We start from the raw sequence: 26,541 nt of genomic DNA, 5'->3' as shown, positions 1-26,541 counted from the left end.
TGCTGTCACAGGAATGGCCTGCAGGGAATGTTGATTATTTGTAGCCCATGTGCCAAGATACCTCAGTGGCAAGGTGGATTAGTTAGGGACTCACATCCCCTGGCAGAGTTTCTGTCCTTATACTGAGATAAATAACCATCATTTGTTAGCCCAATCTCCGGAAGAGGGAGAGAAAAACTGGAAAGCCCCTGATGAGAGTAGAGCTATGGATCTGGAGGATACATGCTGCAGTTTGAAATTGCTGGAATATAGTAAGCAATATAGTAAGATGAAATATAATCTGGTTGGGTTGTTACTAGTGCCCTAATAACACCCAGCTGTATCTGTTGATGGGAGATCAGCCGGATACTATCCTGGCTGTATTGGAGGTTATGATGAAATGGCTACAGCACAGCTGGCTGAAGCTCAGTCCATCAAAGATGGAGGTCTTGTGACCAGGCTGGGGAGGAGCTAATAGGAGTTGCCAGCAGGGGCGTATCTCTTAAATATGGTACATAGGGAAGCGTTCAGCTATGCCCCCCTCAACCCTCCCTAGCTCCATGTGGAGTTGGAGGGGCACTCCATTCAAGGCTGAACTTGGTCAGGTATAGCTTTAAACTCCAGGCTCTACCTTCGAAACCTGCAGTTTAAAGTTGGACCTGGGCCCAGCCTCGAACTGTGCACCAGGCCCAAACTCTACGTGGAGTTCGAGGCAGGGGTACAGCTCAATAATGGGTGACAGGGCTTGTGGGGGGGGGGTGTCTCTGCACTGCCTGGCGCTTCCCCTCATGCAGCACCTAAGGCCCAAGCCCCAGCTTGCCCTACCTTAGTTATGCCATTGGTTGCCAGCTCCCAACTCTTGATGGTGTGCAATCAATATCTACGCTAGTTGCCAAGAGTTCGGGAGTGATCCAAAATGCCTTTTTTTCTATGGAGCTCCAGGTCTCAAATGTGGCACACCAGGCATTTTACTATCTTCTCCAAGTGAAGCAGCTAGCATCCTACCTATCCCAACCCAACCTACTGACAGTGATCCATGCAACAATCACCTCCAGACCAGGCCTCTGGAGCTCGCTCTATGCAGGGCGGCCCTTGAGACTGCTTTGGAAACTCCATCCAGGGGCGTAACGAGGCAGCCCTGGGCAAACTGTAGCCCTGGGCAAAACCTGAGTTGGATCCCCCCCCCCCCCGCATGGGCGGCCACTCCACCATGACCAATTTTGTTTTGCACCAGGACATTGGTGCCTGCTGGAGGTGCATTTTTAGACATATCAGCACCACAATTTCAGCCTATCATCAGGAGACTGTCCTTATGCTACTCCCCAAGTTTGGTGAGGTGTGGTTCAAGGAGTCCAAAGTTATGGACTCCCAAAGGGGGTGCCCCATCCCCCATTGTTTCCAATGGGAGCTAATAGGAGATGAGGGCTACAGTTTTGAGGGTCCATAACTTTGGCCCCCCTGAACCAAACTGCACTAAAATTGGGGGGTGCCATAATCTCTAGATGATACCCTGAAATTTTGGTGCCGATACATCCAAAAATGCACCCCCCTGCAGGAACATCCTAGAAATTTGCCCAAGAATCTTTGTTCTGCATTGAGTTTTCTGCATTGCTGTCAATGGGGGTTGCAGGCTGTGGGGGGCACATTTCTGAAGCTGCTAACAGTCTCTAAACTTCTTAGGGGCCCATCAGAAGACTGCCCCATCAATGATAATTCTCTGCTTGGTGAAGTTTGGTTTAGGGGGAGTCAAAGTTATGGACCCTCAAAACTGTAGCTCCCATCTCCTATTAGCTCCCATTGGAAACAATGGGAGATAGGGGCACCCCCTTTGGGAGTCCATAACTTTGGACTCCCTGAACCAAACCTCACCAAACTTGGGGGGGGTGGGTGAAGGACATGGCCCCAAGCATACACGAGAATTTGGTGCCACTAGCCTAAAACTGCGCCCCCTGCAGGCCAAAAATGGAAAACCACTAAAATACCCAAAAACGAACCCAGCATTTTGATGCCCCCCACAAGGTGATGCCCTGGGCAGCTGCCCACCTTGCCCAATGGGCATTACGCCAGTGACTCCATCTGTTGCAAAATGCAGCTGTCTGAGTTCTCACAACCAGCCAGTTCTCCATCAGCTACCCTGGCTTCAGGTGGAGTACCGGATTAGGATCAAGGTTTTGGTATTAACCTTTAAGGCTGTGGGTGGTCTTGGACCTGCATACCTAAGGGACCGGCTCTCCCCGTATTGTCCCCTTAGATCCCTCCGCTCATCGGAGGGAAACTTACTGGAGATCTCTGGCCTGAAGGAGGTCCGGCTGGCTTCCACAAAGGCCACCCCTACCTGGTGGAACAAGCTCCTTAGTGACATCAAGGCCCTGCGGGACTTGAATGAGTTCCGCAGGGCCTGCAAGGAGGAGCTGTTCCACCAGGCATTTCCATCTAGCCAGCCGGCCTGACCAGTGCTATCACTGATCTTCCATGGGTGCATGGGGGGCAGGGGGATTGTTGCCATCTATGGTTGTTTTTAATTATGTTCTGTGGATTTTTACTTTGTATTGGTTTCTGTGTTGTTGCTGCCCTGAGCCCTATTGGGAAGGGCAGGATATAAATTAAAATATAATAAACAAATAAATAAATAAAATAAAAAACCTTCAAAACCCCTTAACAGTCTGGGACCTTTGTACCTGCAAGACCACCTCTCCCCATATGTTTCCTAGAGAGCATTGCACTCATCAGATAACAATTTGCTGGTGGTCCCTGGCCCTAAAACAGTCCAGCTGTCCTCAGCCAGGATCAGGGCTTTTTCAGCCCTGACTCTGGCCTGGTAGAAGTCTGCCAAGTGAGACTAGGGCCCTGTGCAATTTAGCACAGTTTTGCAGGGCCTGAAAGTGAGAGCTGTTGCACCAGGCCCATGGCTGAGAACAGCAATGGTTTTCCATCTTGCTAGCCCCCCTCCCCCAGACCCATGACTGATAGGATATGTTGGATAGTGATAGGCACAGGGCAAGGCCCTGTCCACAGAGCAAAAGCTCTGACCGGTTACAAAAATAACCATCCAAAAGCTTCTTCAGTGTTCAGAGATTTATTGTTTTCATTCAATTCTGCGCAGAAGAGGGAACTCTCCTCTGTTAGCAACAGGGAGGAGGTTCAAGGGGCTGTTGCTTGTGTAACATAATTTATACCCTCTTACAAACATCCCTCGTTGTCTTCTGATCATTGGCTAGATTTGGAATATGTACACATTGCCATTTGAATCTCCACTCCTCCCCAAAGCCCACCTTGCTTTTCACACCCTGCCCATTCCCATATTTGGTGAAACTTAAGTCAAAAACACCTTGCGTAAAAGGTTTCTATAACAACTACTGGTTTCTATTTTACCTTTATCTGTATTTGTGAGCTTCTGCTAATTCCTTATCTCCTTGGTGGGGCCCTGTTTTCCCAAATCAAAGCTCAGTGTCAGGCTGCCCCATGAGTTTCGTTTCTTCCAACTAAAGTAAGCTTCTGAAGTGCTTGGTGCCCAGTATAATATAACTTGTATGATTAAATACAATGGCTTAAAACATCATAAACTATCTGTCCATATCAATAGGATATGTTAGGTTGTTTGATTTACCCTCAGTTTCAAGGATAGTAGTAGGGGTTTTATACTTTATACCATTATGTTATGAATTCTTCACTGTAAGCTGCCCTGAGCCCAGAAGACTAATAATAAATAATAAATAAATAAATAAAGTAAGAGTGATTGTTCTGGTAGCCAATAACAGCAGAGGGCCAGATTCCCAGTATTTTTCTCTGTCAATTATAACTCCTTAGGTTATGCCACTGTCTCAAGTGACAAATGTTCTCATTCAGCCTATGAGGTCCCATGCGTATGTAACCTCAGCTTGTGAGTTCTGTGGGGCAGTACTTGGAAGGAGTTGCAAAGAAACTAAATTTAAAACAAAATGGTTTCCTTTCTTAACAAATAACACTTTTAGCATTTAACATTTAACACATTACAGTCCTGTTAAGTTGCATTTTCAAGTCCTTATATTTACAGTCTACTGATATTGCCAAGTCCAATTCTTCTTTGCAAGTGGGTTGGCTCCTGAAAACTCCAAGGACTTGATGAACAGGATTCAACATGATGAAGGTTTCCAGGAGAACTCTCACCCATTACAACCACAAAAACCCTTAACAAGGTGTTAAGGGCTTATACAAATCAAGGTCCGAGTCTGGTAGCCTTGTCTCCTCCAAACTACATGAGCTCTGCAGCCTCCTGCTGCTTTGAGTCTCCACCCCTTTCTGGGTCAACCCACTCTGAACATGGGGGTTACACGTAGACCTATTGGAACCAACCGTGGTTTGTATTGCCTTTCCCAAACACAGTCCCTCAGCCAACATGGAGGTGACAGAGGGGGTAGAAGAAATTGAGGCACTCCTTCTGTGGGCATCTGCAATCAACCAAATCTTTTCATCCTTGAGTGTTGTCAGCTGCCTTGAGTTCTTCTTTTGACAAAGAAAAGAGGGCTCATGATAGGGAAAGAGAAATAATGATTCTCCATGCTGAAACAAAAAGAAATAATAATTGCACTAAGTCAGAGGGGTAGCAGAGTTAGTTGGCTGCAGAAAACGTAAATGTAAGTCTTGTGGCACTTTAAAAAAAGAGCAAGATTGTATTCCAGTATGACATTTTCATCAACTAGAACCCAGTTCTTCAGATTTTTAAATCTTTGTAACAACAGTAACAAAGGTTGCATGCCACTGGTTATAGTGCTCTTCTGTCTTCTGTGTTCCACCCCAGAGGAGGCTGCATTTAATGGATGGACAATTGCCATTTGGTGTTGCATGTGTCTTTCTGAAGGCTGAAGCAGACCTGGCCAGTGAAATGTTGCTGCCTGCACTGCTTCACCCCCTTAAATTATGTATGGGGGGCAGCAGGATGTGATTCCTCACAAGTAAAGACTCATCGACTGTAGTTGCTCAGACTGTACAGTCTCCTTTTAAAAAATGACTGTTTCACTTAGTTTAGTTCTGAGCCCTGCTCCTAAAAACTACTTTTGGAGCCATTCATGAAATCTGAAGCATGCTTTTCCTAGGAGTAAACCCTGCTGAATAGATTTGACTAGGATTCTGAGTAGACCTGCTTGGAATAGTTCTCTTTGGTTTCTAGGTGTTGTTAGATCATTTTTACTGGGACCTTACTGGGACTTTAAAATTGTACTGTGTCTCCTGTATTTTATTGATTATTGTTGAATTTTGTGATGTAAGCTGCCCTGAGCCCCGCTTGATCTAACAACAACAATCTATTTTAAATAAAACCTAGATTATGCCCTTCCTAAACATGATTCATGCAATTCTGTTCCTTAAATGCTGGGAAGGGAAAGGTGTGGGGGTTATAACCATCTCCTCTGCCCTCCCTTCTTTCAAGGGAACCATCTGTGTCAGAGGCTGATCTTGGGGTAATCTACAACTCTCTAGGGCTGGGCAATTAGTTGCTTGGTGAGCATGTAACATCGTATACTAATAATGATTGAAACTGCCAGTTTGCGCCAAAATGGATACAAGCCCCGGAGGAGGTAAAATTTGACAGCAGGGGCAGTTGTAAAAATACAAACTGAATTGCTGCAAGGCAAGCGTCGAAAACATTTGATGTATTATTGGAGATGCATCGGAGCCAAAGCCATTTTGCAACCCAGGACTGTTCTACTGCATTGGCAGGGAAAGCTGTGCCAAAGTTCAAAACAAATAAACATGTTTTTTTAAAGGAAATCCAGACAATACCCTCATTATCCTTGAAGCGCAAAGGTGGATCTAAGTCTATGCAACCCATCCAGGTTAAGTTATGGCTGAAGATGCTCCAGAACTGTTTTTATACTGCTCCACCCCTGGCTCAGAGAAGAGAAACCAGACTTGTGTAGTGTTTAGATTTCATTTCATGTATTTGATTTATACCCCGCCCTCCCCCATAGTGCTCAGGGCAGCGAACAACAAGTAAATAACATCAAAACACTAATCAGATATCAAACAGCAAATATCAAAACAACAAATAGCAAAACAGCAGCATCAATAAACATAAATCCCAAATATCAAAAAACAAGAACATCACTAGTCATGACATAACAGCATAACATTTCATAACATAATAGAATAACATCATAATATAACAGCACAATGATAGCATCTTAAACGTGATAATATCACATAGTAATATAACATAATAGGCAACCACCCCTCCTAACCTATCCCCGTTAACTCACCTACTAGCTCAAGCAAAAAAACAATACTATGCCCTATGGCAGGGGTAGGGAACCTGCGGCTCTCCAGATGTTCAGGAACTACAATTCCCATCAGCCCCTACCAGCATGGCCAATTGGCCATGCTGACAGAGGCTGATGGGAATTGTAGTTCCTGAACATCTGGAGAGCCGCAGGTTCCCTACCCCTGCCCTATGGGATCCACAATAGATCGTCTAAGGGCAACTAACTACTAAAGGCTACAAAAATCAAAACACCTACACTAAGCCTACAAAACTAACTACTACCTAATTTGAGCTCCAATTCTTGCTAAAATATGTTACCTTGGCCATGCCCTCTTTTTCTCAGTCTAACCTCCACACAAAGTTTTTTGGAGTATAGCATGGAGGAGGGCGGAACCATAGACCCCTCTGAGTTCCTTGGAAGAAAAGCAGGCTAAAAATGTTATAGAAAAGAAGTGATAATTGTAGCAGGGTTGTCATTTTGGTTTCCAGAAGGAGTCAAGATTCTTGATAAAATTAAAGTCTTGTTCTGCAATATAGTCAAGATTAAATTGCAGGGAGAGAAAGGTGACCCTTTTCCACCAGAGAACTACCGCCCAATTAGCCTCCTATCAATTATTGGCAAACTATATGCTCACCACCTGGAGTCTAAACTATTAGATTGGATGGCTGCAAGACATATCCTTGGCCCTGAACAGACTGGGTTTAGAAAAGGTCAATTTACAACTGACCACTGCATAATCTTGGGCTTCCTAGCCAAAAAGTATACAGCGGGTGATAGAAGAGAACTTTTTGTGGCCTTTCTAGATCTCAAAGGTGCCTTTGATGGCATATCAAGGACCCTGCTATGGGAGAAATTGATCCATTTGGAAATAGATCCTAGACTGCTATTCCTGATACAAAAACTGTATTCCAATACATCCTGCCAAATAAAGCTTAACGCAACTGGCAACCTATCAGCAAAAATCTCCATCATGAAAGGCGTCAAACAAGGTTGCGTACTAGCACCTCATCTATTTAACCTCTTCTTAAGCGATTTGCCCCATACCATCGACACAGTCAGTGGCCACCCTCCAATACTTGGGAATCGCCCAACTCCACTTCTTTTATATGCTGATGATGCCGCCATTCTCTCCCTTACAAGAATCGGTTTAACCAAATACCTACAAGCCTTCAAACAGTATTGCCAACAAAACACACTCTCAATTAATTTTGAAAAATCCAAAATTATGAAATTCTCCAAAAACAGAGTATCCCACATATGGAAACTTGGTGGACCCTATTTGGAACAGGTGAAATCCTTCAAATAGCTAGGTTTAAACTTCCAATCTAATTTTAAATGGACTACCCACTGGAAGAAAGCAACTGCACAAGCAAAATGTACTGCTACTGGAATTCAAAAAAATTTCTTTCTAAAGGGGAACCAGTACGTACCTGCTGCCACCCAGATTTTTCAGGCTAAAACTGTTCCACAATTACTCTATGGCATTCCAATTTGGATAAATTCCTTCCACAAAGACATTGAACAGGTACAAGCCAACATTCTTAGACAAATTCTTGGCATTCCCAAATGTGTCAGCTACACGACTCTTTGTGCTGAAACAGGCCAACAATTACTTGAGTCCAAAGGGTGGCTGCTTACGATCCGATATTGGTTGAAAATTCACTTCAACCTTAATGAACATAACCTTATTTCATTTCTGCTCAGGGACCCAAATTCTTAAACTGGTCCAAACCCATTTACAACAAAATAGCCAAAATTGGAATTACACTGGACACCCTGCAAATGTGTGATGAAAAATATATTTACCAAATAATCAAACAAAGATTAATAGATCACGATAGGCATCTACTATACCCTCACAAACCCAGAATATGCTTCCCAGGAATATTCGGAATAGCTTCCCCAGTAGATGCAAGTGCAAAATATCTGGCCACATTAAACGATCCAATACATTGCAGAGCGTTCTCCCTAGCAAGACTAAACGTCTTCCCTTTCGCAGCCACCCAGGGAGATTTTTACAAACTCCATATTCTGCCCGGTTGTGTTCTTGTGATGTTAACGAACCGGATACACTCATCCATACTATTTTTCACTGCCCCTTACACAAAGAACATCTATCCTCGCACAACTGCTTGAAAATCAGATTGGTCTTTCAGACAAGGATCGGGTGAAACTTCTGTTGATGGACAGGAAGGAAACAATAACCTCTACGGTGGCTTATTTTCTATCTACCTTAATGGCTGACAGATCCCACTACACCTATTCCACCATCAAACCAAAGACATAAGCTGCTCCCTTGTTGTAAACTATACATGTTGTAATCTACACATGGATTTTTGTGTTCTTATATTATTTGTAAAATGCCATTAAAGGTCTTTGATTTGATTTGAAATTGCAGGGAGGATGTCCATTTTAATAGAATTTGTTTTGTATACAATCCTAATTTTACCCTTCCCTTCCCTCCAAAGAGCTCTAAGGAAGATCACATGACTCTTTTCCCATTTGAGCTTCACAATAATCCTGCGAAGTTGGTTAAGAAGGATGTGTAATTGGCCCAAGGTCACTAGGCTAGTTTCTGTGGAAGAATGGAGATTTAAACTCTGGTCTGCCACTCTTAATCTGACCCTCTTACTGTGCTAACTCCATTGACCTCATGATAGCTATAGCAGCATAATAAGCACAATAAGTCAAACATATTTTATGTTTTAAGCAAAGTGATCTGTGTCTTTAGCATGGATACCAAGTGTTGTGGTGAATGGCAGGAGGACTGTGGTGGATTTAACATGTTTATTTAAGAGCAATTAGAACAGTTAACAGCCAAGCAGAAGCTCTCAGTTTTAACTCACTCAGGTTGTAGTTTCAACTGCTTTTCCTGGTTCTCTTAACTCTGCCCATCAACTCAAATTCTGAAAGGCATATCATCACACCAAGTACCTGTTTAAATTGCTCTTAGAAACTTACAGTGTGAAGAACAGGTGAGCTTGCCAGAAATATAAATGCGTTTGAGAAACAAATCACATTGAAACTTTGTTAAATGGCATCTCTGAGCAGTGGAGCCACTACAGTCAAGTTCAACATGAAAAGTGCCTCACAAGTCTTTAAATTTCATACATTTGCCAGAATTTGAACACTGGTCTTCTAGTTCCCAACCCACTGGCCTGCTTTTAGAGGCCCTTGATCTAAAGATCTTGGGGGTCTCATTCATATATTACCTCTCCCTCTCCTCTGTAAGTTAAAATTTAACTATTCTAACAATGACTATAAACTGGTGACAAACTGTTGAGACTAGGCCCCAGTTCTAGATGCAATTCTGTTTCACCTTCCTTGCATGTTACTTCTGCAGTGAACAAGAATATGCACAAAAAGACCTTCTTATTACCCGATGGATCTAAAGTTGATGAGATTTGGGGTGGGGGTTGGTAATCTAAATTGTACTGCAGTGTGAATTAAAAAAAAAGGTTCTTAATTCCATCTGTATTATACTATTGAGATGCCATTTTGCTGTTGTTCCTGCAACATTGCTGTTTTGTCCCAGAAGCTCTTGTTGCAGCCTGAAATCTGTTGTGTGCTAATATGGCCTAACTTAATTGAGATTATGTAACAGTTCCTGTACTCCATTTTACGTGACAGACTGCAGACTGTGGGCTTTTGCAGCTTGCCTCAAACCATCTTTTTTCCCCCTCTTCCTCCCTCCACCCTCCTTATTTTTTTCTCAAATGAAGAGACCTCAGTTCAAAAGCTGCCATAAGCCTAGGGTTGCTCTCTCCGTGTTGGGAAATTCCTGGGGATTTTTGGGGTGGAGGCTGTGGAAGGAGGGTTTTCAGGAGGTGAGGGATCTCAGTAGGGTATAATGTCATACAGTCTACCCTCCAAAATAGCCCTTTTCTCCAGCTACTGGATGACCTTGGACCAGTCACTGTCTCTCAGCCTCACAGGATTACTGTGAGGGTAACATGGGGAAAAGGATAATGACATAAACGACTTTGGGTCCCCTTTGAGGAGAAAGGCAGGATGTAAATGAAATAAATAAATCAAATATGAAGAACCAGTGTGGTGCAGTGGTTAGAACACTGGACTAGGATTTGGTAATCCTGGGATCAAATCCCAAATGAATGTCTGTGGGAAGAAAATGGGGGCACCTTAGCTTGTGTTTGCTGCCTTAGCTCGTTAAAGGATGAGTGGAATGAAAATAAGAAGTCTTGGGGAAGGTTAAAGTTTGCTTACTACTTTACATGTTAATTGATCCTAATAAAGTTCTTATCCCATTGTTGCTTTTAAATCTCTCCCCTTCTCCAATGAACCAGCATGGCTCCCTGCAAAAGTCATTTTTAGTATTCATTTCTGGACAGTATCCAAATCATTACTCAGACTTTATGACTAAGGCATATGCTGGAACAGGACGAAGACCTGCGTCCTGTCAAAATAGAAATATAGAATATCTGAGGTAGACTTGGAGTCTAGCTCATAAATTGCTCAGCACGATCATGAGAGGACTAATTATCCATTTGTTTGGACTGTATGCTGGACAACAACAATAGGCAGTTATAGTTATAAAATTATGTCTTCCTTATAATAATTGGTCTCTCAATCTCTCCCCTCTCCCACTTCTACAGGTAAAAATAATTTTAAGAATAAGCTGTCACTCAGGATGATATTCTGACCTTTCTCACATGATACTCAGAATGTTTTTAAAGAAGCAAAATAACTCCTTCTTGCTGCCTCTGTTGCTTGATCTTCAGAGTTGTGTCAGAAGTTACTTTTTTTCCTCTGTGAAATTTACACAGTTCGAGATCAGAAAGATGGCTCAATAGAGATCTGGGCACACTGTTACTAGAATCAGACATGGCTTCTTTACATTTTGAAGCTATGTGGGGTTCCCTTTCTTTTAACAACCCTTCTTAATCTGCTGGATGGTATAAGCAGGTACTTGGGGCAGTAGAATTCCAGGGGTTCCCAGTGTAGGCAGGAAATCCCTCAAGGTGGAATGCTGCCCTCCCCTCCACCCAACACCACCCATTAATTTTTGTTCAGCCTCACAGCAATGAGGCTGAGGAACTGGAACCGTGGAGGCCCAAGGACAGGTGTGTGTATATAACTGTCTTCTGGTTAAGAGCAGGTGCGCTGGGTTAAGATCAGGAGAACTGGATTTGAGTCCCCGCTCTGCCACTTGAGCTATGGAAGTTTATCTGGTGAACCAGATTAGCTTGTGAACTCCAACACATGCCAGCTGGGTGACCTTGGGCTAGCTAGTCACAGTTCTTCGGAGCTCTTTCACAAGGTGTTTGTTGTGAGGGGGGAAGGGAAAAGAGATAGTAAGCTCCTTTGAGTCTCCTTACAGGAGAGAAAGGGGGAGATAAATCCAAGCTCCTCCTCCTCCTCCCCCCCCTATTCCCTTCTATACAAATAAAAAGACAAAAAAAAAAAGGAGAACCCCTATCCCTACCCTGCCCCACATGCTACAGCCCCAAGTGTCTGGGTTGGAACACAGGCTTGAGTTCCCAGTGGCAACCACTTCTCTGAACACAGGCAGCTGCCTTATTGTGAGTCCAATTCTTAGCCTCTCAAGGCCCCCACAGTCTATTCTGATCAGCAGTGATTCTCCAGGGTCTCAAATACAGACCTTCCACATCTCCATTCTATTGGAAATTCTTTCAACTGAGCATGCCAAAGATTGGACCTCCAATGTCCCCCATGCAAAGATCTTCAGAGCTACCAGACCTGGTGCCTCTCCTCTCCTCTCCATTCAATTGTCGGGATCAGAGCAGAGAGATGCCATCAGGAAAAAACGCGCAGAGGCCTGGAGGACAATCGCCTCCCCTTGCCAGTGTGCAGGTGTTGGTGGGAGCCCTATCCTACATGGAAGGGAGGGATGCATCAGAAGCAGAAGCTAGTGCTGTCTTCCGCTCCATCTCTCTTGCAGCAAGAGAAAGACAGCAATTTGCGGAGAGTATTTCATCCTTTTCTTCTTCTGCTCAGCAGATGAGTCTTTGGAAACTAGAGGTGGAAAAGACCCCCCCTCCCCCGAGTTGCTTTTTGTCCTGTTCTGGTGCTCCGGAGATGGAGCCTTTTGACTTCTTCCAATTAATTGCTGAAACACGGGCTTCATCATCCTGCTAATGAAAGGGGAGTGAAGGCGCAAAAGAACCACATGGCGAAGATGCTCCTGTCTGTAATAGACGAGGCATTCCCAGAGTGGCAGAGCGAGGCTGCAGGTCTCTGCTGCCTTTGTAGTTAAGTGGCTGCCAGAGGAGGAGGGTGTTGAAGGACAGCATCAATCTCCCAGTGTCGGGCAATGCAGAGGAAAATGGACCCATTTGAACCAATGCCAGATTTTGTACCTATTGCAAAGGGGGGGGGGGCTCTTAGAGAACCGCCCACGCAAATACACAAGAATTGCCACAGAACAGAAGCTGCAGTAGCTGTTTCTCCTCTCCACGGGCTGTATGTACACAGACCTAACATTCTTCAAAATGCAACACCCCGATTGCACAAAACCTGCACCAACCGGAGGCAATTAAAACAGCCGTTCCCTCAAGAAAGGAGTAACGTAAACAAAGGTTTCCATTCAACGGGAAGGAGAACAAACAAAAGGAGGGAGAGATGCTAGGGACGTAGAAAATTACAAAGAAGACAGTGGAAACAGTTTTTCCTCGCTTTGTCCTGTTGCAGCTCAGTGAAGGGCATTTGTGGCAGGTCTGGGATAGATCTGGGGAAAATGTTCAGGGTAAATGGGATTCAAAACTTTTGGGGCAAATTGGGAAGCAGATGTGGGATTTTTGTCAGTTCTGGCTCTCCACTTGCAATGGCTTCTTACAGCCAGCACAGAAAGGTTATTTTATAGTGCTGTCTGGTCTTTTGGATAAACCACAATTCTGGAAACATCCCTCTCAATTAAAGTGGCAAAAAGCTGAACACTAAGCAGTTGGCTGATGGCCACCAGACAAAACAAAGGTCTCACTGAATGCCTGCCTAAGATCTCTGTCATAGTCATATGTCATAAATATACCCATATCAATAGAACTGCCATGTTTGTAGTGTTGTTTTTATATCCAAGTTTTAAATGATGGATGGGACATTTTGTGAATAATACTGAATATTCAGTGGACGGTAGTGGATTAAGAAGAGTTGGATTTATATCCTCCCTTTCTCTCCTGTCGGAGACTCAAAGGGGCTTACAAACTCCTTTCCATTTCCCCCTCACAACAAACACCCTGTGAGGCAGGTGGGGCTGAGAGAGCTCAGAAGAACTGTGATTAGCCCAAGGTCACCCAGCTGGTGTGTGTTGGGAGTGTACAGGCTAATCTGAATTCCCCAGATAAACCTCCACAGCTCAAGCAGCAGAGCGGGGAATCAAACCTGGTTCCTCCAGATTAGAGTACACCTGCTCTTAACCACTATGCCACTGCTGCTGATTAAGGACCACAAGAGTAGAGAAAAAGAAATCTAGATTGAGCTGTGGTTCACAACTTGTGGACTAGTCTTGTGGACAGGGTCAGGAAGACTCCCATAATAGTTTGCTTCTTTATTTTATCCACACTCTGTATCGTGCCTAAAATGCTATTCTCATTCCGGTTTTGGTATTCATTGTATTGACCTAGAATGTGCTTGTTAGATATCTATTTGTATGGACTGTTACTGATTACGCTGTGTAATCCACTTTGAGTCTGAGAAAGGCGACCTATAAATACAGCAAGTAAACACACAGAGATTTGCTCACTTTGCACAATTTGATTCTTCTGTCAGGGAAAATAATACAAGATGTGTTCTTGGAAGCTGGGAACAGTGGAAATCCTACTCAACTCTCCTTTATGACCACCCATTAGGTTTGCAGCCTTAAATGCCCGAAACATTTTTTTTAGTACAGGATTCCCAAGGTGCTGAATTCTGCAGTTGATACTAACTGTGGAATTACAGAATACATATAAACCTGTGTGCCTATTTCCAAGTTACCTAGAATATTCTCCACCTTGATCACTCAGGGTTAATTTTGGAATTAAGCGACTAACAGCTTTCCCTTTGTAGAATTAGGGTTGCTAAAACTCAGGGCTTGACTCCAAATTTCAGGATTTCTCAGTATTTCCAGTTGAAGCTCAGAGTCAACCAGAAGAAAGGGCACAGAGTCTGAGAGTTTATTACAGCAACTGAAGGGCTAGCCCAGAGGTCTGCAACCTGCGGCTCTCCAGATGTTCATGGACTACAATTCCCATCAGCCCCAGCCAGCATGGCCAATTTGCCACAGGTTACAGACCCCTGGGCTAGCCACATAGCCTCCTGTTCTCACCCTACCTCTGACCATAAACATGCTTCTTCCTGCCTTAGCTCCATCACCCTGCATTATAGAAACAATACTGCCTGCCTTACAAAGTTGTGGGAAGATTACAAGATAATCTTAAGATTTTTAAGCAGTTGACAAGACTAGAGGGACACCTCTGCACTCCTCCCTTCTATAAACTATCTCATCCTCTTTTTCCAGCATGTTTTCCAAATCCTATTTCTTTTTGAAAGAGAGAACAAGCAAGCAACTGAGAGCTAAGCATAAAGACTGCTGTAATAAGAACGTTTTGGTGATACAGTGGAAAGCAGGGAATGGGTTCTCCACTGAAAATAACTTGAGATCTGCTTTCAAGCAGGATTATCCATACCCACTCCTCTCTGATCATTTGAAAAGAGGAATAAGAACGGGGCAGATGTTTTAACAAGTTGATTATTTTTTCTATTAGCATCTAAGAAAAGTTGTGTGCGGCAGGGCCTCTCAGAAGCAGCATTTCCTCCCCTGCACCCAGAGGATGGAAGACCTTTTCAAAGATACATATGATAGTCACCCACCGAAAACAAATTCAGTTCACAACTATAAATTCACATGTATGTTGACATGCATTGACAAAGGTTCCTATGTTCTTTCTCCATTCGAACATTGAAGCTTTCAGCAGCACACTGCAGTAATTCTGCATAGGATTGCGCTGTAAATGGTTGAAGTGAACGCTGACGAAAATTTCTTTCAGTTGAATTACTGCCCTATTTGTATTTCCTTTGGGGAAAAAATAGACTTTACCCTGCAGCTCCAACAGGTGCTGTTATTGAGTTCACCAGGTTTTTATCCTCCAGCTTCAGGAGTTGAATGAAAAGGAGATACATCGGGCATCTTTTCTTAGACACAAGACTAATGACTAAGTATAATTGAGATCACCTGTAAAACATGGGAGCCGAGATCTATGAACGGGTTTATGACACGGCATAGGAATGTCTCACATAATCAGCCTAGGGTCCTTGTAGTGCAGGGGTCTGCAACCTGCGGCTCTCCAGATGTTCATCAACTACAATTCCCACCAGCCCCTGCCAGCACATGCTGGCAGGGGCTGATGGGAATTGTAGTTCATGAATATCTGGAGAGCCGCAGGTTGCAGACCCCTGTTGTAGTGGAAGGTAGCAGCCAGCTCCTGATTATTTCTTTCAATAGACTCTAGAGGGCACTTTGCAGCAAACCCATGCAAATAAAAATCCCATCTGCTCAGTCATTAGTTAACAGTTAAGGTGGAACACTTCTGCCGTGCAGATGGCTGTTTCTGTTTGTAAAATGGTGCTCAGAGTTTATGACCCCATTTGATTATCAAAAGTGGTGGCATGTTTGCTTTATATACACACAACTGTACATTTGAGTAATTTACACTGGAATGAGGTGAACTCTTAATGATTCAACTGAATTAATCCCACATTCTTTTAATGTCGTAAGCAGCACTATCAATTCTTACTTTTTTGAAGCCAAGAAGGATGATTGAAGATGCTGAAATTTATTAAACTGAGTTCTAACTGACCACAGTATCATTAGCACCATATGTGCTTCAGGATTTGTACCAAAGTCACCTTCATATATCTTGAAAAGCAGCACTTAAAAATGGAAGCACTAGCAGGAAATGATATTGGCAATCCTAACAGATGCTTGGAGAAATTGCAGTTATTTTTATTCAGAGTTCAGTTATCAAGATTTTAAAAGGAAAGATAGTCAAGTCAGTGCATTTTAAATCCTTCCAAGGAGCACAGGGGGCAGTGTATCTGAGTCTCCCCTGATCTATTTTATCTTAAAAAGCAGTTGTGGGAGGTTAGGCTGAGGCAGAACCTGGCCTAATAAGTCTAATGGCAAGTAGAAGTTGAAACTGGTTCTGCTCATGCAAATCTGAACACAAAATATGTTTACTGTCACTACAGTTCGTAATGATCAAACATACTGCATAGAGATGAACTACAGAAGCAAGTGAGAGTCTTGGACAAGCCAAATTCATGGAAGCCTGTTCTTTCTCATCACTTAAAGGAGGCAGGCTCATACATCAGTAACAGAGCATGTTGTTAGCTGTGTGCTAAACTAAGGTTTATATATATCAGTGATGGCGAACCTATGGCATGGGTGCCAGAGGTGGCACTCAGAGCCCTCTCTGTGGGCACGTGCAAATAGAGTGTCCCCCCCCCCCGCCCCCATCTAGACTGGCCTGGGCCACTGGGCTCGATTATTAGCATTAAACCTAAGACCTAGTTTTGGGGAAGCAGTGTAGGTAACTCTGTTAAGCACTGTTAAACCCCACTGATTTTCATGCAAAGAACTAAAGCGAAATTCTTTACCTGGGAGTAAGCTCGGTTGCTGGCAATGGGGCTTGCTTTTGAGTAAACTCTCCTAGAGTCGTGATTCACCCATTGGAAGAGTTGCATGGTTACTTCAAAGCAAAGCCACCAACTACCACTAAGCTTACTCCTGAGTAATGCACGCCTTGGAGACAACTGTTTTTTCTAAACTAAAACCTCAGTATTTGGGTTAAATTGCCGTGTTGGCACTTTGCGATAAATAAGTGGGTTTTGGGTTGCAATTGGGGCACTTGGTCTCAAAACGGTTCGCTATCATTGATATATATGGATGTTTTCAGAAACAGGCCCAAGGGGCTTCTAGCTGAGGTTGAAGCAACTAATTCAAGTAGAAGTTACTAAGGTCATAATCTTCAAACCTTAGCTTTATCTTCGTATATCTTTCTCTTTATGTTTTCCTTGGACCCATCCCCCCCATTTATTTATTAAAAAGGAAATACACACCAAACAAATATGATGCTCAAGTTAGACCAACAGTTCTAATCCTTTTAATGCACCGCCACATATGCAAAATTACAAAAGCTCAAGCACATTTTTAGCCTGTAAAAATGATGGCAGGTTGACCCCTTCCTGTCTAGGGCATTATCTATCTAAAGGTTCCAGCAAAGAGTGGACTTATATGAAATAGAAGATGTCAAGGAAGAGCAGCACATCCTGACCTTTTGGTCCCTGAAATACTGGAGAAAACCTTTCTAGTTTATTCTGCTTTCTGCAGTTGGCATCTTCTGTCTACTGTATTATTAAAGAATATTTGGAAAGTAAGTGGACTGCAGAGGCAAAAATAATTTCTAGCCCCGCATGTCACTCAGGAGGCCAAGTATGCAATGAATAGGTGAATGACTGTCAGCAATATAATTTTGCAAAAGTGAGAAAGGTACTTGTCTCTCTCTTCAGTGTCATTCCCACCCACCCTCTCCCAAGTGAAAAACTCCAGTGATACATGACAGGGCACAGGCATGCTTTGACAATGCTTTCTTAGGCAAGGATGCCCTTCACAGAATATGCTGCAACCATTTCCAATATCAAGTTGCAAGATCTCTCGACTAACCCCTGCCATGCAGACAAGCTCAACCTATTTCAAACACTGAGACACAAGTACTGTTTGCTCTTCCCTCCCCTAAGGATCTCCAGTAAGGCACCAAACACTTTGTATTCCCACCAATGTTTTTATTGGAAACTTTAAATAATGTTTAGATACATTACACAGTTTTCCCCAACAAGAAACTGGACAATATGAACCAGTGACAGAGGAGCACAGACTTTGCCTCAGCTGCGAGACTCATGAATGTTCTTCAGCTAATTTCTCGGCTTTTGCCACAGCCTCTTCAATAGGCCCCACCATGTAGAAGGCCTGCTCTGGGAGATGGTCATACTCTCCTATACAAGACAAAGGAAGGGAGACAGCAAGTCAGGAGACAGCAGGAGATTAAACTGTGATCTTTCATTGCGTTTTATTACAATTGTTTTATTGATATGGTAAGCTGCCTTGAGTTCTGCCAGGTACAAAAGCAGCTGATAAATGTTTTAAAATAAGTAAGCTACGCAAGAAGGAAGGAATAAGACTACCATTCACTTAAGAGCATCAGTGCCTGCTGTTCAGTAGTTGACTCTTTCCCCCTTACACCTTACAGTTTTTCTGTAAGGACAAAAGACAGTGGCCATCAAATGCCTGCAACAACCTGTAAGCACATTATACAGCATGGTTTACTACCTAGATCAGGGGTCTGCAACCTGTGGCTCTCCAGATGTTCATGGACGACAATTCCCATCAGCCCCTGCCAGCATGGCCAATTGACCATGCTGGCAGGGGCTGATGGGAATTGTAGTCCATGAACATCTGGAGTGCCAAAGGTTCGCCACCACGGACCTAGGCCCAGTGTGAAAGTTCTTATCTGGATTGCAAATCATTTGCCAAGTGGTATTCATCCTGAGAATGGACTACATCTTGGGGATGTGGACTCTTTTTACCCAAACCCTGCAGAAGCAATGGATGTGGCAGCTGCACCAACAACTATGAGTAAAACTGAAGAGTTTCCAAAGGCTGCCAAGATCACTGTATACCTTTCAGGATCTGCTGAAACCCCTTGATTGTTTCCTTCAGGGGCACGAGCTTGCCAGCATGGCCAGTGAAGACTTCGGCCACCTGGAAGGGCTGGGAAAGAAATCTCTGGATCTTACGGGCACGGGCCACCGTCAATTTATCTTCTTCAGACAACTCGTCCATACCCAAAATTGCGATGATATCCTGAAGGGACTTGTAGTCCTAGAAAGAAACATGTTTATAAAATCCGGATCATGAAAACACAGCCAGTCACATGCCACTGAAATTAATTTTTGCCTTTTGAACAGTATGTGGCGCAAATGTGGAATCTCCTAGCAGGAAGATCTTCTGGTCTAAATGTACTGCACCAGATGTTAACCAAATATGGTCAGAATTTATTTATTAATGCTTTTAAGCTCATGTTCTGCACACCAGTCTACTTTCTCTCACCTGCAGAATCTTCTGCACTCCACGGGCCACATCATAATGTTCCTGCCCCACAATATTGGGATCCATGATTCGGGAGGTGGAATCTAGAGGGTCCACAGCTGGATAAATCCCCAATTCAGCAATGGCACGAGACAGCACAGTAGTGGCATCCAAATGGGCAAATGTGGTTGCAGGGGCTGGATCAGTCAAGTCATCAGCTGGTACATAGATAGCCTGTGAAAGAGAAAGAGTCACAGAAGAACCACACTAGAAGGTTTAAAGTTATCTGCTTACAAATCTGTTATTCCTCTAAACTTCTCCGGAGTATAATTCTGCTATCAGTTCCTAACTTATTACTCAAATTAAGGCACCCATAGATAGCTCCTCTGAAAGAGATTGTAGGATACCTGCACAGAAGTAATTGAGCCTTTCCGGGTTGTTGTAATTCTCTCTTGCATGGTACCCATATCAGTTGCTAGAGTAGGTTGGTAGCCCACAGCTGAGGGGATCCTACCCAGCAAGGCAGACACCTGGAAGAGAAAGAATATCCCTCTAGTCTCTCAAGGGTATATGTTATACTTGCCAGCCATATCAGTTTACCTGCAAAGAGTAAACCTTGAATCAAGTTCAGCAAACAAATGGCAAAATTATGAGGTATTGTCCTGCCATCTCTAGAACAACCACCCCATCCCTCTGCTGAGTCATACCACATTTTCACCAATACCTCTCAAGATTCCTACACATTGCTTCTACTAAGAGTGAGTGAACAGCCCTGGAAGGACCAGAGACCTCTTGACAACTACTGCCATCTTTTAAGCACATGTCACCAGTCTGTCTCCTCCATTAAGATACAGAAACCAAATTTAAGCCTTAATCCACTGCACCCAGCCATACCTCTGATCCAGCCTGAGTGAAACGGAAGATGTTGTCAATGAAGAGCAGCACATCCTGACCTTCTTGATCCCTGAAATACTCTGCCACAGTCAATCCAGTTAGTGCAACCCTGGCACGAGCACCTGGTGGTTCATTCATCTGCCCATAAACAAGAGCAACCTGGAGGAACAGAAAACAAGGCTTTAGACAGCTCCACAACACCATACTCAGCACATTATTAACAACAGAACTGCAAGTTGCACTATATAAAAAGCATTATTTGAAAAGAACATTCATCCAGTTGTTGCAACAGATGTACTAGTGAAGGGATCTCTTCTGCTTTAGTCACCAATATCTGCTCTTATAAGCAGGGCTACAAAAAAGGGGGGCTGGACATTCAATAACACACAGGACCTCCTCTAAGGCAGAAGATCCAGTTTTTGGAACAGACTATCATACATTAGTCACCCAGAAGGCAGATTGAAGCAACCAACACTGTACCCTCAACAAGGAAAAAGTAGGTCAGCCACATTGATCCATAGCAAAATTCAAAGCCAAAAGCTATGCAACGTCTGTATTGTCAACTGAAAAGAAACAAGGATTTTGCATCTTTGAGGAGAGAGGGTAACATTTCTACATTTGAACAACCCTTTTAGCTTGCTCACCTTGGATGTGGTATCCTTCAAATTGATGACCCCAGATTCAATCATTTCATGGTACAAGTCATTTCCCTCGCGAGTTCTTTCCCCGACACCAGCAAACACTGAATAGCCACCATGGGCTTTTGCAACATTGTTGATCAGCTCCATGATCAATACTGTCTTGCCCACACCAGCACCACCAAATAGACCTGAGGCAGAAAAGACCATTAAGTATTCCAGTATTCTGAACATGCTCCCCCACCCCACAAAAGCCTCTTCCTTCTCAGATAGGAAAATGTTGCTTCAGATATCTCAGAAGAACGAAAGTCATAGAGAATACTCATCATTGAAGGAAGTTAAACAAACACTGGATTGGAAGTATATTCTAACTTCTAATGAACAGAGAGAAGCTTCAGACAAATCATAAGCCACTACATTCCATGATCATTCCCACAGTCTTTTATAGCATACCAATTTTTCCACCCTTGGCATATGGGGCAAGGAGGTCCACAACCTTAATGCCAGTGACAAGGATTTCCTGCTCGACACTCATCTCAACAAACTCTGGTGCTTCAGCATGGATAGCAGCAAACCTGCAAGAGACAGGTGGATTCCTGTTAACATACTCCCTTCTAGACATCTAGAAAGTGCTTACAAAGTTATTAAGAACTGATTATGCAATACTAAGATATGTAGGAAGAAATTAGAACTCTGCTTATTTTAGAACAGGAAGGGCAACACTGTTTCTTCATTTTACCAAAGATGGCTAAAACCTCAATTTAAATTAAAAACTGTATGGTCTCGTGTTTGATCGTGCAATAGATTCAAGTACCTCAAAATATCACATTAGGGGTTTTTTGGTACAGTGAGATCTGGAGCAAGGACAACAAAGATTTCAGAATCTACGCATCTGTTTATCCATTAAAATTAAACGTTGTGTTTCGGGGTGAGCTGAATGCTCTAACTTCAGACCGTCAGGCCAGTTTTCCATCTTCTAAAGGAGCTCAATCAGCTGTCAACATTAGTAAAATGCTTATGTACACACAATGTAATCCATGATGTGCAATCCACGTATTCCATCACTTATACCACAAATGTTCTACAGCTATGCACGTAACATGCTACTAGCAGCATATGGTTTAAGAACTTAAGAAAAGCAATACAATGACAGGGTAATAATGACAAAATGATACTTTCTGTGGCAGAAGGACTTAACCAGGGCAGATCTTCAGAAATTATCAAAGGATAATCCATCAAAATAGAAGTTAAATCAACTCTGTGAAAAACAGCTACAGTGCTATTTAGAATAGCTCCTATAATTTATTTTATAGATTCACACTTACTGTTTTGTTGTTATTGGGCCTCTTTCATCAATTGGTTCTCCAATGACATTCATGATTCTTCCAAGTGTCTCAGGCCCTACGGGAATTCTGATGGGTGCACCTGAGTCCAAAACCTTCTGGCCTCTTACCAAGCCTTCAGTACCATCCATAGCGATGGTACGAACAGTGTTTTCACCTGCAACAGAAGTGATGATGACTATACAATTTGCACTTCCCATTAGGTCTGAGCAATGGAAATGGTTCTAGCATGCAACAATCAATTATCCTCCCCCAAATCAGTGCTCAGCTCAAACAGGGAAACAAATGAATTAAAAAACAGAATTTCTGCACAAATTGCCATTTTAAAACCACGAAATATGAACATATATGTGCTATTTAATTTGTTCCCCCCATCATCAATGGAATACGATGTACAAAAACTCAAAGAGGTTGATGAATGGGAAAAAAGGAAGTTTTTGCTTCAGTGCCTCTAATACACAGGTGTCAAACTCGCAGCCCTCCAGATGTTATAGACTACAGTTCCCATCATCCTCTGCCAGCATGATGCTGGCAGGGGATGATGGGAACTGCAGTTCTGTATCTTGGATGAAGTCCCCCACTTTCGATCAAGACTTGAGAAAAGATATGACACCATGAACAGGCCACATTTCCCAAACACCTTTGTATGGAACTTTCCAGCACCAAGATGTCAATTCCCTCAATCACCCTCTCGCAGTCACCTGAAATTCGGACACAGGCAGTTTGAGAATGATCAAACTTGCCAGCCCATACTGCCTTGTCCTCCCTCAGACATGAGGAAATCAGGGGAGAAGTTTCCTTCTCAGATCATAAAAATGGCTTCAGCAAGCTCAGAAGAACGAAAATCATTTTTATTGATCATCATGGAAGAAACCCCCTTTTTGCAGTTAAATTGAATATGAACAGTACGTACCTAAGTGCTGTGCCACCTCCAGCACCAGCCGGGTGTCCCTGCCTTGCACCTCAAGGGCATTCAGGATAGGTGGCAGACCTTCATCAAACTGGACGTCCACCACAGCACCAATAACCGCCACAATACGTCCATTGGAAGTGCCAGCTTTGGCTGCAGGTGCCGTCTGTGCTGCATAATTGCGGCCTAGAGAACAGAAAACCAGAGAAACGAGTGTTTGGGCCCAGGCCATAGAGCACCGTCAGTCCCCCACGTTCGATCAAGGCAGCAAAGCTTTGATTTCTTGCAAAGTTAACAGACTGATGGACACATTTCTACTTCTTATCCTAAAGGAACCCCTTCCATGTTAATTTGTCAGTCATGAAGCCCCTCCGTAACAACGTTCTAACCCAGTGGTTCTCAACCTGGGGGTCGGGACCCTTTTGGGGGTCAAACGACCCTTTCACAGGGGTCGCCTAAGACTCTCTGCATCAGTGTTCTCCATCTGTAAAATGGATAAATGTTAGGGTTGGGGGTCACCACAACATGAGGAACTGTACTGAAGGGTCGCGGCATTAGGAAGGTTGAGAACCACTGATCTAACAAAATATTCTGGGAAATACAAAACACCATCCAGAGTTCAAATACCAAAAAATGCTACTTCAGCATGGATGTTCAAAGGGAAAATATTAACCAATCAGAAACTTTTTAAAGGGAAGCTGTTTAATTGCTTCCCTACAGCCTCCAGGAGCCCATGGGTCCACTCCCAGGAACATAGTCTGAAGTCTGTTACTCCAGAGCTTCAAAGGATCATAATTTATATTCCATAAGGCCATGAGGACAAAAACACACACCACTAGGGTAGATCTTCGCACAGAGCCCCTCGGGGATGGGGCGGTCTAGAAGCCCAAAGTATAAATAAATAAATAAATAAATAAATAAATAAATAAGGCTGTTCCGGACTTCAGGGCCTTCAAATCCACCCTCCTGTCAGCCTACTAGATTCTCTCCTTGAGAAGTGATAAAGGCAGAAGCCATGTCTGCCACACACAAATTGCCACTTGTAACTGAGGATTGAAAACTCCTTGCATCCCCCTTTCTTTAATTCAACGTCTTTCCTTCAAAATATGTGTCCTCCAATTATACTCACCTTCTCAAAGAGTGGGCATCCACCTAGTTTTTGCATATAAAAATAGATAAGGCGATTCAAAACGGGCTCCCGGGGAAGGTGGGGGAATAAAATAAAATGTCAAGGGCCCGAGGAGCTGTGCAAGGCACGCCATTTTGAGTTCAGACATTTGGTAGAGTTGTCCCAGGTAGACAAGGGCTCAAGGTGTGCAAAGGAGCTTTGCAAACTCCAAACACCTTGTGTGTCTTGGAGCTGTTCTGTTCACAACTCATCCCTTCCCGCTATCACACACCTTCCCTTCTTCACAGGCCGCCATGCCTTAGCATCATGCAAGACAGCAGGGGGGCCCAGAAGCCTTTTCCTCCAAGCCAGACATTTGAAGATGTCTAGGCGCCTTGCCCAGAAAACGCAGGCTGACCGCAAAATGGGAACCCCCCAAACCACTTTTGCATCTCGCTCTTTCTTCGAAGAACTCAGGATGGTGCACGTTGTATCCCGCATTTTGTTCCTACAACAACCCTATCAGGTAGGCCGGCCAGAAGAAGAATGGCTGCATACGGACACTTCTCGGTGGGGGGGGGGGGAGTGCACCCCCATGTCTCCCCAATCCCTATCCTGGAAACCATGCATGGCCACGGGCAGAGGCTGAAGCCCCGAGGCCGCCCACGGTGACTGTAGCCATGCAGGTGCCTCCCACACCCCTCGCTGCAGGCCGCGCGGCTTTCCCTTCTTCAACCCCGCCATTAGGCCCCAAGGTGACCCTGCCCTCCGCCGCCTTCCAGCACTCACGAGCCGCGGCGGCCGCTCCAGCAGCGCCAGCACGAAGCAGCAGCAGATCCTGGAGCGGACTAGAGGCACTCCGCGCTCCCCGCAGCAGGGAAGCGGCCGAGGCGGCACAGCAGCGACCCGCGAGCCCCAACATGGCGGCCACCGGCTGAGTGGAAGAGCAGCCCCGCCGCCACCCTCGTTCCGCTACGGCTAGGGTGGGATTAGGCGATTAGAATCTCCTATAGGTCGGGAGCATTTGGCTCTCTAGATTTGATTGGCTGCCGGCCTTGCCATCGCTTCCTCGGAGAACTAGCTTGATTGGGACAGGCTCGATGTCACTCCGGAAACTAAAAGGGGAGGGGCTGCGGGGCGTTATCCTATTTGCCAAAGGACCTGCCTTTCAGCGGAGTTTCCTCTTCTTGAAAGAAATACCCGCCCTATTGGGATACGAGCAGCCAATGAGAAAACGGAAAGGGGGCGAGGACATTATTTTAAAGGCGCCGTCCTACCCCAAGAGCGGATGACCACGTGTCTTGAATTTGCCCTTGCCCTCTATGGGGAAATTGCATAATTTCTCAGGGCGCAGGAGCAGGCAAAGCGAAAAGGAAACGTAGTTCCTGTTTAAACCTACACTCTATTTAAAATGCTCGATTATTTGCGAGTAAGTCAGTAATCCAATGTAGAACAGGATTCTTTTCTGGAGTAAAGTTGGAGACAAATCAGTTAGGCACACAAAAAGACAAAATATTTTCTTAATCTATTTCCAGGCGATGGGCAGAACACATCTATGCAGTGTTTCAAACTGGGACACAGCTCAGTCCATGCTGCATCTTGGTGTCTCTTTCCCCAGTGAGTCAGGGATAGAACTGCCATTTCTAAACATTGCTAATGCGCTAAGGATTTCCCTGCATTGCCAGCAGTGGTGCAGCCAAAATGGGGATACTCTGGACATTCCCTTTCTTGGAATAGTGTCACAGTCTCTAGGTTGGCAGTGTGGGTCCATTGAAACATAGAATCTCTTACCTGCAACAGGCAGATATGTGGTAATGGTAGGACTGCCAGCACTGGGTTGGGAAATTCCTGGAGATTTTTGGGTAAAGCCTGAAAAAGGCAGCATGTAATGCCATCAAGTCCATTGCTCAAATAAGCCATTTTCTCCAAGGCAACAGATATCTGCAGTGTGAACTTCATTCGTAATTCCAGGAGATTTCCAGACCCATCACGGGATGTTGGCAATGCCATACTCTGTCTCACCAAAAGATAAAAGTAAAATGGTAACTTCATTTGCACATGCTGGACCATCTTTGTTTCAGAATGTTCCATTTGGGTCCTACATTCTAAAACAAAGACGACCCAGCATGCGGTGAATGAAGTTACAATTTTATCTTTTGGTGAGACAGGGTATAGATAAATGTACATGTATCTAGCATGGTTGCTTAATTTTTCACTGGACATTTCTGCTTCTCTAATTTATCGAATCATAACCCTCTGCTATCTTCTGTCAACCTTTTTCCCCCCTCAAGGGAGATAGAAACATTTTTAATGAACTTCACCATCTAGTTGAAT

At 44.0% G+C, this 26,541-nt stretch overlaps 1 protein-coding gene and 2 non-coding genes across 3 annotated transcripts; all 3 read right to left on the bottom strand.

Moving 5' to 3' along the window:
• Positions 1–17,996: 17,996 nt before the first annotated feature.
• Positions 17,997–25,195, bottom strand: ATP5F1B (ATP synthase F1 subunit beta). The gene is made up of 10 exons (XM_048490581.1): positions 24,997–25,195; positions 23,103–23,285; positions 22,172–22,346; positions 21,300–21,421; positions 20,853–21,037; positions 20,209–20,367; positions 19,722–19,844; positions 19,336–19,548; positions 18,906–19,107; positions 17,997–18,221 (listed from the first exon to the last, which is right to left on the bottom strand). Exons 1-10 carry the CDS (start codon positions 25,127–25,129, stop codon positions 18,124–18,126), a joined length of 1,593 nt encoding a protein of 530 aa, XP_048346538.1. The 5' UTR covers positions 25,130–25,195; the 3' UTR covers positions 17,997–18,123.
• On the bottom strand, positions 21,107–21,181 carry LOC125430346. The gene has a single exon (XR_007244133.1). It is a non-coding gene; the product is annotated as a small nucleolar RNA SNORD59 (small nucleolar RNA).
• Positions 22,987–23,060, bottom strand: LOC125430345. The gene has a single exon (XR_007244132.1). It is a non-coding gene; the product is annotated as a small nucleolar RNA SNORD59 (small nucleolar RNA).
• Positions 25,196–26,541: the final 1,346 nt, after the last annotated feature.

This window comes from Sphaerodactylus townsendi, linkage group LG03, assembly GCF_021028975.2.
Source record: "Sphaerodactylus townsendi isolate TG3544 linkage group LG03, MPM_Stown_v2.3, whole genome shotgun sequence".
In the NCBI taxonomy this organism is placed as follows: Eukaryota; Metazoa; Chordata; class Lepidosauria; order Squamata; family Sphaerodactylidae; genus Sphaerodactylus; species Sphaerodactylus townsendi.
The sequence above is the reverse complement of the archived record's forward strand: the minus strand, read 5'-3'. Positions and strand labels throughout refer to the sequence as shown.

What these genes read in the sequence shown, in the direction of transcription:
- ATP5F1B (XM_048490581.1), bottom strand. Translation starts at nt 25,129, where the DNA reads ATGTTGGGGCTCGCGGGTCGCTGCTGTGCCGCCTCGGCCGCTTCCCTG. An exon ending in GGAGGTGGCACAGCACTTAG is followed by an intron (nt 22,347 to 23,102) that starts GTACGTACTGTT and finishes CTTCTGTTGCAG; the next exon opens with GTGAAAACACTGTTCGTACC. An exon ending in GCTCAATTACTTCTGTGCAG is followed by an intron (nt 19,549 to 19,721) that starts GTATCCTACAAT and finishes TCTCTTTCACAG; the next exon opens with GCTATCTATGTACCAGCTGA.